Source organism: Malus sylvestris, chromosome 7 (genome assembly GCF_916048215.2).
Source record: "Malus sylvestris chromosome 7, drMalSylv7.2, whole genome shotgun sequence".
NCBI classification, from domain to species: domain Eukaryota; kingdom Viridiplantae; phylum Streptophyta; class Magnoliopsida; order Rosales; family Rosaceae; genus Malus; species Malus sylvestris.
The window spans coordinates 16952903-16968225 of NC_062266.1; the positions used below are offsets into that span (position 1 = coordinate 16952903).

Consider the following 15323-nt stretch of genomic DNA (forward strand, 5'->3'; position numbering starts at 1 on the left):
CTAGAGCAGCGCGCGAAGATCTAGACCGTATTATGATTCAAAGAGTTTTATGATGGAGCCTTTAACTTCTTCATGGTATCAAGACAAATTGTCTCACGTGTGAAGTTCAACAACCATATGTGCTCCACGTCATTCCATTTGGTGTTGTACATATATTTGGCTTAAAAATTCGCCACATAGTGGAGTGTTGAAAATAAAATCCACATTGTTGGAAGAATGAACTTTACATGAGCTTATAAGAAGTTGAGCTCCACATCATATTGCCAACTAGTTTTATGGAAGAATAAAAGCTTTATTCACAAAATCTCTCTATTTTCAATGATAAGATGTTATCTTCAATTCGTTGTGCCAAGTTCCTTTTCCATATAGTATGTAGATAAATACAGTAATTTCTTAATTTCTCAAGAAGGAAATTAGCCGAACACAATCAATCACTGAGCACGTTTGCAGTTTAGTATTGACTTGGCTTAGACAACCCCACTAGATAAAGGTCGTACCCAGTGCACAAGGCTCCCGCTTTACACAGGGTCTGGGAGAGGTGAATATCGGCTAACCTTACCCCCATTTATGGAGAGGCTGCTCCCAAGTCTCAAACCCGAGACTTGGGCCACTAGATGTTGAATAAAAATATAAATGCCAACTTGCAAGGTTTGTCCTAGTGAAGGTAGAAGACGGAGAAGCTATGAAGCGCCAAACCAATAGTAGACAACAAACAAACAAACAAGGCCTAAACAGATTGATTTGATTTGGTTATGTTCTTAGTGTGAGGTGTAAACCAAGCCAAATCCAACGGAATCCTTAACATGGTTATGTTCTTAATTATATAATTAAAACGATTTGCTGTGCAGATTATTCAGTAAAATAATGCATATTGCATGTGATGTCAACATATAAAGCTTTAGCTGGTCTATTTGTGAGTTCCAAGAAAAACTTGAGGCTTGATAGTGTGGTAAGTTGGCTAAATCTCCTACGTCACAACGGTATTCTGGATCAATAATGAAATGTTACGTGAAAAAGTTATATACATCATATCGCTTTATCCATCTAGAATGCCACAGTAATTACTAGCAGCAAAAGGAAGTAGCCCAAAAATAACAAAATTGATCTAGTGAGAAAGATCTAAGGCTACTTACAAGTTACAACGGGTGCGTTTCCCGTGCTCTTGAGCATCAGACATGATCAGTAAGCCTTATGAACCAATCTTTCATGATGCCTTGTACTCTTATCATTTGATTACCATCTTCTGCAGCCGAACACCATATTACAGAAAAATGTCAAGAGAAACAATGAATTGGGAGTGTCAAAATTCTCAAGAATCGATGTTTGGATGTTCGTGGAGCGATGAAAGCACATACAGTTACTATCACCGAGCAATGCACATATTGAACCTCTGCGCCAGGTTTATCGGTTTGAAACAAAGTGCAGCTCATGCTACTAGAATTCGAGAGAATGAAACGCTCAAAAAACTGTGCCCCGTGGTACGTAAAACCCCAAATTTGACGACAATAAGGTATTTTCTTCATAAGTACATACAAGTCCATATAAAAGTCTGCCCTTAGGAGTCCACACGGGAGATGATGACCCTTTTTTAAAGAGAGAAAATCCCTGCAAGCACAAATACATACATACATCTCTATAGAGATATATGTATATATATCAAAGAACGAGTTAATTTTTAACTTTTTAGAAGACCACGTCACCTCAATAATGAAGAAATTTAATGCAATGCAAAGAACAAAGTTCTAGGAAAATGAAATTCTACCATCTGAAAATGTACTTATTGTCTAGATTAAACCATCCAGACTCAAATGTAGCTTTTTCAACTTCCTGCAGATTCATTTCATGTTGGCCTCCACCAAAACACAGCATGAATGTCTGGATAAACCCTGCAGTATCTTGCTTGTAAACAAGACGTATCCCACATTTCTGGACCTCCATGCACGGGTTAATGGCTTCCAATAATGCCCACATTGAACTTGATTCATTTAACGTCTTTGGAAAGCGCATATGAGATTCATAGAAAAAACAAAGAAAATCATCAGAACTAGACCTGACAAAAGTGCAACTTTCCTTCCAGTCAAGAAGATATGGTTCCAGTCGAAACTCATGAGTTCCCAATGTGAATCTGTACAAGTAATCAGAAGCTTCTGTATCTGACTCACTATTGGAAACAGAAGGCCGTCCCTTGACTAAGAAAACAGCAGCAACCCCCATCCACTTCTTATTATCTTTCAAATTTGGAGGTATTGGGATTGCTATGGAATCGCCAGTAACTATATTGCTGAACCACTCTGGGATTTCAATTTGGGCACAAACAGAGCTCATGGAGTATGACCTACAATCCAATAGGTCTCTTTGAAACACTTGAGTTGGTAACCATGAATCAACACATGGTTTCCATTCTTGATCTTCAGACAATATACTGAAAGTAGTCATTCCAAAGCCTCCAGAAGTGTAAGTTCTTGAGATACGTCTTGGTGCTGACGTGTAATATTCTGGATTATTGGATGAACTGTGGGAATTGACAGTAGTCATTCCTGAGACAGCTGAAGTCCATAATTTGAATTCATCTTGGAAACACATCAGTGAAATACAATCTTCTGCATTCACATGCCGAACACTTAACGGCAGTTCAGGAAGCAACTGAAGCCTTCGACAATTGCTCAAGTTGAGAGATTCAAGCTTGGAGAGTTGACAGATGCTTTCTGGTAGCCGAACAAAATTATTGCCACTCAAATTTAATTTTCTTAAGGAGATTAAGTGACCAAAATCTTGGGGAATTGCTCCATCTATTAAATTGCAATAACTTAAGTCTAGCTCTGTCAAAGAAGTTAAACTTGAGATTGAGGTTAGCAACAACAAACTGGTGGGGACATAGCTCTTGCTGCACCACCAACAATTAAAGAGCGAGTGCCACGAATTTGAAGGCAGATCTCGACATCCCCGGAAGGATAGATATTTCAGATTCAACATACCTACAACAGACGGTGATTCTCTTATAGCAGTTCCACTTATATCAAGCTCCTCTAGCCATTCCACACAATTCAGATTCTCAGGTATCTCATCAAATTTTGAGCAACCAGCTAAAATGAGGCTTTTCAGAGATGTCAAATATTGAATGGTATTCGGAAGAGACAAAAAGTTTTTGCAGTCTCTTAAGCTCAACAAGGTAAGACTCGTCAAATGTTGAATTGATGTAGGCAATTCCTCTATAGCAGTCTCATCCAAATAGACTCTCAACAAGCATTTCATATTTCCTTCAACTTCAGGAAACTTCTTGAGTCTTGAACAAGCGGACAGAGTAAGAGTTTTAAGAGATTTTAAACTTTTGAAAGGTGGAAGGCTCTCAACAGATTTGCAGTTTCTCATATTCAAAGAAATAAGGTTTCTGAGACCTCCAATGGTTGGGTGAACCTCAACCAATCTTGCACAACCTTGAAGCACCAAAATCTCAAGATTTGGAACCTCAGTAAAGTCTGGGGTCTTGATCAAGTACTGGGAGTCACTCATATCAATGAAAGTTAGCCTGCTCCAACGCTGAAACCATTTGAAAAATAATCGCATGATTTGAAAGAAAAATAATTGGTAGAAAAATTGGCAATACATTCTTGTAAGACACCTACTCGAAAGTTCAATTTTTGGTTTAAAATATGTAAGTGCTTTTTTTCCGCATTTTAAGTTAGACCCTTCACTTGGTGGGAAAAGGCTTTGTTGTTGCTGTTGTTGTTAAGTTAGATCCCTTATCTTTCCTTTCAGTGTATGTTTATATGAGATGACTATACATTTTTGGAAAGTTGCTAGCAGTAGCCTGTAATTTTTAGACTACTACTTTTTAGAAAGTTTATTAATAATTCTAAATTAAATTCTAACTAATGCAACTTTATTTTACATGTGCATTGTTTATAAACTTGTATTTTATGAAATCTATCAAACAAGACCTAAGATAAACATATAAGAATGTATAATAAAACACAGTGAGGACAACGTCCAGAAATAAAAGAGAGTTATGTTGCATCATGTAAACATGATACCATATGATGTGAAATGTTTAACTGTATAACATTACGATAATATGGATACATTCTCATGATCTGTAAATGGGAATTATATTACACTAAGACAATGTGTCACAGATACTTTCATGTGCTTTGTTTTTTTCGTTAGTAATTTATGTGTACTATTGGTTTTGTATGATATATGTCTACCTAAACATTTTCCATCTATAAAAATTATGGAAAAAAAGATGATGTGTAACATACATGCATGCATGTTTCAGCATTAGACAGACTGAAAAGTCTTTATGGTATACAACCTAAAAAGGGCAGCAGGGTTTCTTCAGACAAGGAAGTGGAATCTAACAGTATCCTCAACTTCAAATTATATTCAAGGATGATCCAGAAGACTAACTGTGATCTTACCTTTTCCCCCGTCCATAGCTGTTTGATGCAACTTGAATTCATCTTGAGTTCGACAAGCTTATCTGATTCAAATCCTGATGGCAAAGAATTTAAAGGACATTCATGCCATTCCAAAAGTGCCAACTCATTAGAAAGATATTTGGTGTTCACAGAAAAGTTTCCGTTCCAAATTTTGAGATATTTTAGTTTCTTCATTTCCGAAAAAGGATCATTAACCCTCAATTTAATCTCCTTTTCTTTTTCAAAATTCAGAAATACACCTTGCACCGAAGTTGTTCCCTAACAGAGAAGAAGACAGAATTAGTTGTAGCAAGCGTTAAAAAATATATATATAACAAGACACTCAACCAATTATTTTTTTAAGTTTAACAATCTCTAAATCTGTATTTCGAGTAATTTCTTACCCTATTATGTACAAGCAGAGGGACAATATCTTTGGGAAGCCACAACCTGCTACGCTTGCCTGCCTCAGGATGCTCCCGACTAACAATTTCCCACCCCAATTGTTCTATCAAATCATGCATCCACAATTTTCTTCCGAATGTAGTTAGAAGACATTTTTCAGTGAGAACTATAAAATGAATGATTGGACAGTGGCCATAACGACTTTCTAGTATTCTTGTTATATGATATTTGTCCTCTCCTTTAAAGAAACATGCAATGTCCAAAAATATTTTCCTTTCTATTTCTTGTAATCCATCAAAACTTACTTTAAGTACATCAAAAAGCATTTCAACTGGCTTTCTTTCTAGCCTAAACAATGCACTTGACCATTCTTCAACACTTCTACGAAAGAGGAATGAACCCAAAACTTCAATGGCTAATGGGAGGCCATAAGCATTTTTTACAAATTTCTTGGATAGCTGGAAAAAATCTTTTCCAACCTGGTCACTCCTAAAGGCTTTCCAATTAAAGAGCTGAAGAGCTTCATTGTTAGTTAACGCCTTAACCTGATTTATTTCGTCCACTCCACCTTTAAGCAATACACCTTTATCTCTTGAGGTTATTATGATTCTACTCCCTGGACCAAACCAACTATGGTCACACAATGCCTTCAATTGTTCTAACCGATCCACATCATCAAGAATGATAAGAACTTTTTTAGTTCGTAGTCTGTGCCTTATTATACTGCTTCCTGTATGAGTGTTGTGCATGCTTACATTACTTTCCAGCAATATATCAGAAAGAAGTTTCTTTTGTAAATGAACTAGACCTTGTTTTTCACTTACCTCTCTAACATTGGCAAGAAAGCTGTAAGCTTCAAACTGAGCACGTATCCTTTCAGAAACTACATGGGCAATAGTTGTCTTTCCGATGCCCCCCATCCCCCAAATCCCTATGATGCGTACATTATTCCACCCCATCTCTAAGTACGAAAGCATTTCTTTTACGCGAGAATCCATCCCAACTAAATCCGTAAATACACTGGAGATTGTTTGATTCAATTTGGTGGAAATATTTTCGACAATAGTTTGAATAAGTTCTGATTCAAATCTGCAAAAGGTTACAACTAATAGTAATAAATCACCATCTCATATTTTGTGAAACCATAGTTTAAATATCACTACAAGAAGAAAGTAAAAAAGTATGTTTACGTACCCGTCTTGCAAATGGAATCCAGAGAGGTCAGCTACCTCAACAAGTGCAGCTCTCCACCTCTGTACTTTTTCTAAATTGCCTTTAACGGCTCGTTCCTCAAGCTTACAAAACGCTTTCCCGAAATTCCCTGTTTGGTTTCGCAGCTCGGATCGATGTACGTGATAGAAAACCGGGACTAGTATCTGTCCCATTACTCTCCTGCACTCAACAGCCTTTGCAAGCTCTTCCATACACCAAGTTGAGTCGGCATAATTGCTCGAAAGAATGGCAATGACACACCTTGATTCTTCAACTGCATTGTAGAGTTCCCAGATGGAACTTCCTTTCTTGAGTTTCTCATCATCCCTGAATGTGATAATTCCCTTTCGAGTCAGCGCGGCATAGAGGTGGTCAGTAAAACTTGTGCGGGTGTCTGTGCCTCTGAAACTGAGGAACACGTCGTACGTCCACAGCGGCGTCGGCGAAGAAGAAGAAGAAACGCCTGCTTGGGGGATCATTGAAGGACTGTGAGGGTTAGTTTGGACAAAATCTGCAAATGGGGTTTAGCAATTTCCTAAGTTCTTGACAAAACAAACGCGACATTGCCGAAGACTTTCGGTGTCAACGCTACTTCAATTGTTAAAAAGTTATTTTCAGCTGGCCAAATTGTGGGTAGTGCGTACAGCGAAAGGAAAACAGGGTTTCCAGACCCAAGGCTTTTAAGAGGAATTTCATCGAACGGTTGGTAGGCATGGTGTAATAAGTCACCAAACTTGGCAATTGGCATTCATAACCATCCGGTTGTTGGTGGCAAAAGCCAAGCTGGGCCGATGGGTTAATGGGAGAGCACGGCTGACTGCATGATTGAGGTGAAGGAGGAGTAAAACTACATTGACCCAGAAGATTACTGGTTTGTGAGCTCAAGCTTGAAGGTGTAGGGACTAAAAAGTACTATTAGATTTGGTGAAGACTAACTTTCTCGCTTTAGTAGTGAAATATCGTAACCTGTCGTATTGACTTTGAATTTAGGTTTTTTTTTAGTTAACATATTTCTTGAAATTTGTATAACTTCTTATTTTAGTTCTGAGATTTAAAATCAATAGAAGTGGTTACGAGTTTTTCCACTATCAATTATTTTGGTTATTTCATAAAAAAATATATTAAATAAGAATCAAAATGACAAAAATATCCTTAATTTTAATAAACAATAGATCAAATGATTTAACAAAAATATCCTCAATTTAATAAACAATGGGCCAAATGATTTGACAAAAATTGAGTATATTTTTGTCATTTTAGCCTTATTTAATGGAGATTTTTCATGGAATGACCGAAGTGATTAATTGTGGACAAATTCAAGGATTACTTCTATTGATTTTAAATTTTAGGGATCAAAGTGATGAATTATATAAATCTCACTGACCATTTAGGTAAAAAAAGCCTTGAATTTATGATTACTTTAGCGAGTGCGTGTGTTTCTTCACACCCACTCTACAAAGTAGTTCTTAAATATTATAATACACAAAAGTGAGAGATAATCTTTGCTAGAGATAAAAGTGAAACGAGTATGTATCGCACAAATGATGCAGGCAAAGAAATGAGAGGGATATTAGTATTATTGCTTTTCACACTTGATCAGATGTGTTGTTTGATCATACATTTCATGCCCTTTATATAGAGCCTTCTACATGCATAATTCTGCAAGGCAAATTAAGGCATGTTGAAAATCATGTCATTCAACAGTAGCAAATCCAACAATACCACCATTTTAGTCATCCTTATTTTTTAACTTTTGACTAAACCATGTGGGCATTCAAACCCACAACTTTTACAACACTCACCCTTGGATGCCCACATATCAACATCAGTTGCCTCCTTAAAACCTTGCTAGGAAAAATCTAGTGGGAAAAAACCGTAGTGAAGGAAAAAGAGTACAACTTTGCTTGAATTATTGATATAGTGTTAAGTATGCTTATGTTGCCTCGTTAAAACCTTGATAGGAAAAACACAGTGAGAAAAATCCTAGTCGAAGGAAAAAAGAGTACAACATGCATGTGTCCTGGATGCTCCCCTTGATTTCTCATTCTTCAATTTGGTTGATTGATAAGCAGACGTAATCCAATACCATGCACTAGTTTCTAAAACGTGCACTTTGGTAGAGATTTGGTAAATATGTCTGCCAGATTTTCATTGCAACGGATTTGTTTGACTTTAATAACCTGAGCTTTCTGAAGTTCATGCGCACTAAAAAACTTTGGAGATATGTGTTTAGTCTTATCGCCCTTGATGAATGCTTCCTTCATTTAGGCAACATGATAGGGTTTTTACCACCTGTAAAAGTAGGAATAAAAACACTTAAAAATACTTGTAAGAGAATGAGGTAGTTGTAGTATAAATGACTTAAGCAGGGTTGTTCTCTACAAGAATTGAATGAATAATTTGTATTTAAACTAATCCTTAGCTAATTATTTGAAACAAAATTTCAAAAAAGGTTGATTTTGAAATTTAAAATAATAAAAACGAATTTAAATAAAAACAATTAAAGAAATTAACAAAGTACAGAAAACAAAAGAAAACAGTTTTGGAAAGCAATTTAAACACTAGGGTTCCACCACCACCACTAACAATCCTATGCAATTTTACCAATTACTTATGAATTTCCATATACATACTTTGAATGTTAGGTTTTCCTAATGCATATTTTCTTTGTGATGTTCAAGTGAAAACGTATATCTAACATGCAATCCGTTTGTGATGTTCAGATCAAATATAAACATGCAAAACTTATTAAGGTTTGTGAAAACATTTGGAAAAACCATGCAACCTTTAAGAGCGTGATGTAGTGAACTTACAATTACTAATCACAAGAAGCCCTCCTCAATTTTAGGGCCTTACACTAGGAAAAGGACTAGTTATGCATAATCAAAATAAAAACTAAAGAAAATATCATTAACTAGAAAAAAGATTGAAAACACCTTGTAGGTAAAAAGTCTAAAATTCTGCAACACTTTGCTAAGTTATCTCAATGTCATGTCAAGAGAACCCTGATGCTATAAAGCTTTATTTATACTACCACAAATTTAAATTCCTCATAGAAAAGGTTATTAAAAAACAAGGAAACAAAATAATAAAAGGATAACTTAAAAACACACTCCAAGCCTAACTAGGAAATCTGCCCAGCAAAGAAATGACCACGTTTCTAGACCTTTAGGGCTCCAAAGCAGGCCTACAATGACTTGATTTAAAGATTAGGACCTTCTCTTCAAGTTTCAAGAAGAGTCCAAGTCCAAAATCCATCATCTTCCAGCCCAAAAGTCACAAATAAGCTCTGCAGCACAATTTGCCAACACCATGCGCTTGGCATAAATTAATTTGCCACAATTAGATACTTCGGGTTTAAATTATGAAATGTTGAGACAACCTTCTTGATAGACTCATGAACCCGCTCCAATTAGAATCATTAAAAAATTCCATCGTTTTATTACTTTATGCTCAGAAAGGATTCACATGTCCTACATTGACAACACACAATAAAGCATCAAAATCTTACCAAAATACTACAATTTACATCTATCTTGTAAAGAACTAGAACTCGAACTACCCGCAGTTATGGTCCGCAATTGCATTTACTCTTGCTCCTGAGCTTCAAAATCCTTACTTCAGGGGATTAAGGTCGCGTTAGCTACTTACTTGTATTAGAGTAGGACAAGGCCTTCACTCTATTCCTTCCTATTTCATCTCATACTTGGGAACTACTATCTTTAAGTCCACTTAAAAATTCTAGTTCTTAGAAGTCATTTTCCTGAAGGCTCTACTCCTGATGGGTGTTCAGCCCATTTCGCGACTTGAAAACGAAATAAAAAAAAAAGACTTCTTTAGGATCGTATGGGGCTCTTTCCGCCAAGAACGGATGCTCAGAAAGCACCTATTCGAAAAGACAATTGCATGAATGCCTCTGCTCCTGAATCCAGAGATCCTTATTTTTTAAATCCAGTAGGCGGTCCAAACCTAACATGGTAGTGTTCTTTTTCATTAAAATACAACTTTTACAAAAAGACTCTTCCATTCCTATGCCATACCAGGCTTGGACCATGTCTCCCGAATTACCTCAGTACATATAACGTAAGACGATTGATAGGAGCATATTTATGCGACTGAATTAGCTTGTTCTCATGCATTTACGTTGTTATTTCTTAGTTAATTATGTATTTTAAGCTATTTTTGTGTGTTTGTAGGTCCATAGGCCTTATAAAGCAATAAGATGCATTTTGGTGCATTTTGGAGCAGTTTTGGGCTTGGAATGGATAACACATGCATGGAGATGGACGAAATTGAAGACTAAAGAGGCTAGGAATATGTTAAAGAGAAAGAAGAATTAGTGTAAAAAGGACAAAGAGCTCAGCCACAAAGGGGTGTCACTCCACCATTCACCTTTCCATCATTGTCGTGCACTATCATTGCACTCCCTTTGGATTCCTATGCCATGCATCATCATCCATGTTCCCTCCATTAACTCATTTGTTGCATCATTCCACTTCCTTTCCTTTGTCTACCATGTGCATAATCTCCTTTCACCTCATTGCACTCATTGATTCACCACTTACTCACCTTTCCACCCATGCCATGCATAATCACCCTTGTCCCCTTGATGCACCAGATTTCTTGCACTCATTTCATGCACCACTACACTCATTACACTTCATTGTCGTGCACCACCCTTGTCTCCTTCATTATTTATGATTTCATGCATCAAAACATTGAATCATTGCACTCAATTGCTGCACATTTCTTGTCCTCTTCACCCATCAGATTTCATACAACTTTTACCTCCACTACATGCACTCATTGATACACCATCCACCACATTTGGAATCTCATGCCATGCATCATGAGTCTTGTTGCACCTTTGACTCATTTCTACACCATTCCACCTCCATTTCCTTTCTTTACCATGCGCACAATCATTCATGTTCCCTAGCTGCAACACCACTCCATTTTACCCCCATGCTTTGCATCATCACTTCATTTTCACCTTTGAATCATTTCAAACACCACTCAATGCACTCATTGCTGCAACACCACTCTATTTTACCCCTCATGCTTTACATCATTACTTCATTTTCACCCTTGAATCATTGCACACACCATCAATTTCCCTCCATTGCCGTGCACTTCCTCTATAAAAGGAAGTGTGTGTGGCAGCCATAGAGCTTAGTTTTTGGCTTGATCATTCATCCCCATTTCAATACAACCTTCATCCAAACACATCCATTCATCTTCACATCCATTCCTCCATACAAACAAACCTTCAAACACTCACCAACACCTTGTGCCATAGCAAAGGAAGGGAAGGAAAGTGCCTGGACGTGCTTGCTGTCCAACTTGGATCGTTGGAGCGTTTAGGTGTTTTCTTTCTTTTGTTTCTAATGTTTAAATTCATTTCCTTTCGTTTTATTGTAAATATGAGTGGCTAAACTCCTCTTGGCTAGGGATGATTTCAAAGCCATGATTATGTGTGCAATATAATTTGATAAATTCCAGTTATGAACTCTTGAATCGTGAATGCAATTGGCTTAACTATTTGATTGATAACTTATTTGTATTTGTTAATTAAGGGTCGACACTTAATTGGCATGCATAAATCCGTTGCTAGAATATAAGGAAGTTTCACATAATAGTTACAAACTTATATTCACATGTAGTGAAGGTCGCTTATAAACGATCATGTTAAGTTCAATTCCTAGCATAAGCGACATGATGTCATAATTGCAAGTGCTTTGTCAATGCTTATGATTTTCATTAAACGTAATGATCTTTGATTATATCTCTATTATGATGTCATGTAGGGAACTTTAGAAGAATGTTTTGGCTTGTCGAATGATGTCATCAAATCCAATAAAACAAGGAAAATCTGAGAGTTAACTAGTGTTGTCACGGTTAATTTGGAGCATTGTCGTTCATAATTCAATGAAGTAGTAACTGGAAATCGAGTTATTTGCATACATGTCATGTGTGGAGAAAAAGCCTCTAGCTATCCCATCCATCATCTTATTTCTCACATTTGTTTTACAATCTGTCTAGTTTTTCATACTTGTTTGTTTGTTACAACTTCATCCAAATCAAAACCCCCTTTTTAGTTTCTTGTTTAAAAGTGTTTCAAATCTTTTTTAGTTTGCGTTTTTAAGTGTTTTGATTCAAGTAAAAGTCAATTTTCGTCCAAAGTCATTCCTAGTGTCTAGTTTAAGTTTATTTGGTTGTTTTAAGATGTTTTGAGTATTTTAAGTTTGCTTTGAGTCTTGTGTGTCTTGTTAAGTGTTTTTAAGTTTAGTTTTATGTTTTTGAGTCAGTTTAGAGGTTATTAGCAAGACCTCCTAATCCCCGGTCCAGAACGATCCCTACTTATACTTGTACTACAATTGTCAAAAGAGGGTTAAATTTGTGTGTTAAGTTAATTTTTGCATCAAGTTTTTGGCGCCGTTGCCGGGGATTAGCAACTTTGCTAATCCCTTAATATTTCTTTTTGTTTATTTTCATGTGTTTTTGTTCCTAGTTGCTGATTTCACTTGTTTTCTTGTATTAGGTGGTTTATGACTCGAAGTTCTCAACCTGTTCATAAGCACATCTTTGACTTTGACAATGATTTTGAACGAACTTTGAGACGAGCAAGGAATCAACAACATCCCCAACCATCTCAACCTGCATCAGATCTTGAAGAAGACAAAGTAGAAGAGCAAGAGGAGGCCACGGCCAGGACTTTTGAAGAAGTCCAAGATATGACAGTAGACAATCGAACAATCAAGGAGTTTTCCGCTTCGGGATTGGACAATGCTCTGCCTTTATGCATTCAATATCCAAGGGCGGCCCAAAACAAGATCGACGAGTTCGAATTAAAGTCCAGTTTATTGCATCATATTCCTAAGTTCCATGGGTTGTCCATGGAAGATCCTAATAAACATTTGAAGGAGTTTGAGGTTGTTTGTTCGAGCATGACCCTTGTGAATGTTGATGGGAGCATTCTAAAAATGAAGGCTTTTCCCTTTTCTCTCTTGGAAAAGGCTAAAGATTGGTTTTATGAGCTAGCCCCCGGAATTGTCACATCATGGGAGAGTATGAAACGGGCATTTTTGGAGAAGTTTTTCCCAACTTCTCGAGTCATTCTACAAAGCAAAAGGATTAGTGGCATTCAGCAAAACCAAGGTGAATCATTTCCCACTTACTATGAGCATTTTAAAACCCTTGTTGTTTCATGTCCACAGCACCAGATGAAAGAGGAGCTTTTTCTTCAATATTTCTACGAAGGGCTTCTACCAATTGAATGCCAAATGTTAGACGCCTCAGCGGGATGAGCTTTGGTGGACAAAACACCTATGGCTGCCAAGACCTTAATTGCTAATTGAGCATTGAATGCCCAACAATATGAAAGCGTTGGTCAAAGAGACAACCCATGACAGCAACAAGTTAATGAGGTAAGTGCTATTTCTGAACTTCAAAATCAAATGGCTAATCTTACTACTCTTTTTTCACAGGTGGTTGAAAAACCAAAAGAACAAAATGTAGCTACTTGTGGCGTGTGCTTAATAAATGGACATCTCACGGATAAGTGCCCGCAATTGATCGAGAACAGAGGGTGGGAATCTGCCAACGCCGTAGGTTTTGGGAGTCAAAACCAACCAAGGAATGATCCGTTCTCGAATACATACAATCCAGGTTGGAGAGATCATCCAAATTTCAAATGGAGGGAGCCCTAACAGACCCAACAACAAAGTGCATTCAGATAGCAACCTCCGAGATTCTATCAAAGGCCGTATGCACCCGCACAACCCCAAACACAGCCTGCCCAAAATATCTCAGGTTCGTCTTTTGATAATGCTCAAGTTATTCAGTTACTAACTACGTTGGCGAAGGGTCAGGAAAATCAAGCCAAAGATATGCATAATTACGCCAAGGAAATGCAAAATCAAGCTCGAGAGGTGACTGAATTGAAAAGACAAATGGGACAAATGGCTGAGTTCATGGGGTAATTTAGTAGAGAACTAGGTAAGTTACCTAGTTCGACGGATGTGAATCCAAAGGGAGCCTTCGAATCTGCCAAAGCCATCACCTTGTGAAGTGGAAAAGAAGCTGGATCTGATCCCAGCCCATCTAAATCCAATCAAAAGGAGGAAGAAAAGATGAAATCTGAGGAGAAGGAACAAGGCCTGCCCTCGGTAAGGATTGAGCAATCTTTGCCGCAGCCACCTACACACCCTAATTCAACCACCAAAGGTAAGTTGGGTTCAAATTCCATGACTTCTAATTCCATTCCAACCAATGCACCATTTCCTCACAGGTTTATGCAATCAAAGAAGGATGAGAGTGACAAAGACATCCTTGACACATTCAGAAAGGTGCAAGTCAACATTCCACTTCTAGATGCATTTAAACAAGTCCCCAAGTATGCTAAGTTCATGAATGAGTTGTGCACTACAAGGAAGAGGGCTTCGAACAAAGAGGTGGTAAGGGTAAGTGAGAATGTCTCAACTGTGTTGTAACGAAAATTACCTCCTAAGTGCAAAGATCTAGGCAGTTTTACAATTCCTTGTGTTATAGGAAATACTCGCTTTGAATTTGCCATGCTAGATTTAGGTGCATCAATAAAGGTCATGCCTTATTCAATATATGCATCTATGAACTTGGGAGAATTAAAAAAATGATGGAGTGATCATTCAACTGGCCGATAGATCTAATGCGTATCCAAAAGGTGTTTTGGAGGATGTTTTAGTGCAGGTGAATCACCTAGTCTTTCCGGCGGACTTCTACGTGCTTGAAATGGAAGACTCGAACCATTCCCCTCAATTATCAATATTACTTGGCCGACCATTCATGAAGACTGCCCGTACAAAGATAGATGTATTCAAGGGAACATTGACCATGGAATTTGATGGGGAAGTTATTGATTTCAATATTTTTGATGCTATGAGATATCCTCATAATGGTCATTCTTGTTTCTCTTTTCATGTGATTGACTCTTGGGCGTAGGAATTCCTTGATGATTTGAGTGAGGATGCACTTGAAAAGACTCTCACGCAAAGCATTGGACTCAAAAACGAAGGGCTAGCACTTAGGCATACACACGACAACAACAAGGAACATCTTGCCGTGCCTATTCAAGACGAATTAGTGGAGATGGTTGTTGCCCTAGAGTCAAATCCAAGGCATATTGGTAAGTCTCCTAACCTAATTTCAATTCCCAATTTGACTAACAAGTTGCTTCCTTCTGTAATCCAACCCCCTCCCCAGAGCTTAAACCATTGCTGAGCCATTTGAAATATGTGTTTTTGGGAGAAC

The 15323-nt window shown here is 37.4% G+C and overlaps 1 protein-coding gene across 3 annotated transcripts; it reads right to left on the reverse strand.

Moving 5' to 3' along the window:
- Positions 1-983: 983 nt before the first annotated feature.
- LOC126630580 (TMV resistance protein N-like) lies at positions 984-7001 on the reverse strand. Of its 3 annotated transcripts, XR_007626045.1 has the most exons (6): positions 6018-7001; positions 4823-5912; positions 4419-4697; positions 1763-3537; positions 1356-1633; positions 984-1243 (listed from the first exon to the last, which is right to left on the reverse strand). XR_007626045.1 is itself a non-coding variant. In XM_050300706.1 (5 exons), coding segments are annotated over exons 1-5 (3642 nt in total). In that variant the 5' UTR covers positions 6515-7001; the 3' UTR covers positions 984-1632. The 3 variants fall into 3 exon arrangements, 2 of the variants coding, with proteins under 2 accessions (XP_050156663.1, XP_050156662.1); XM_050300706.1 differs by having other exon boundaries at positions 984-1633; XM_050300705.1 differs by lacking the exons at positions 984-1243; positions 1356-1633 and having other exon boundaries at positions 1757-3537.
- Positions 7002-15323: the final 8322 nt, after the last annotated feature.

Bases quoted from the DNA above. Each gene is read 5' to 3' on its own strand.
- LOC126630580 (XM_050300705.1), bottom strand. From the start codon at position 6,514: ATGATCCCCCAAGCAGGCGTTTCTTCTTCTTCTTCGCCGACGCCGCTG. The intron at 5,913-6,017 runs GTACGTAAACAT...AACCTTTTGCAG, and splicing joins GGATTCCATTTGCAAGACGG to ATTTGAATCAGAACTTATTC. The intron at 4,698-4,822 runs GTAAGAAATTAC...CTTCTCTGTTAG, and splicing joins CTCTGCTTGTACATAATAGG to GGAACAACTTCGGTGCAAGG.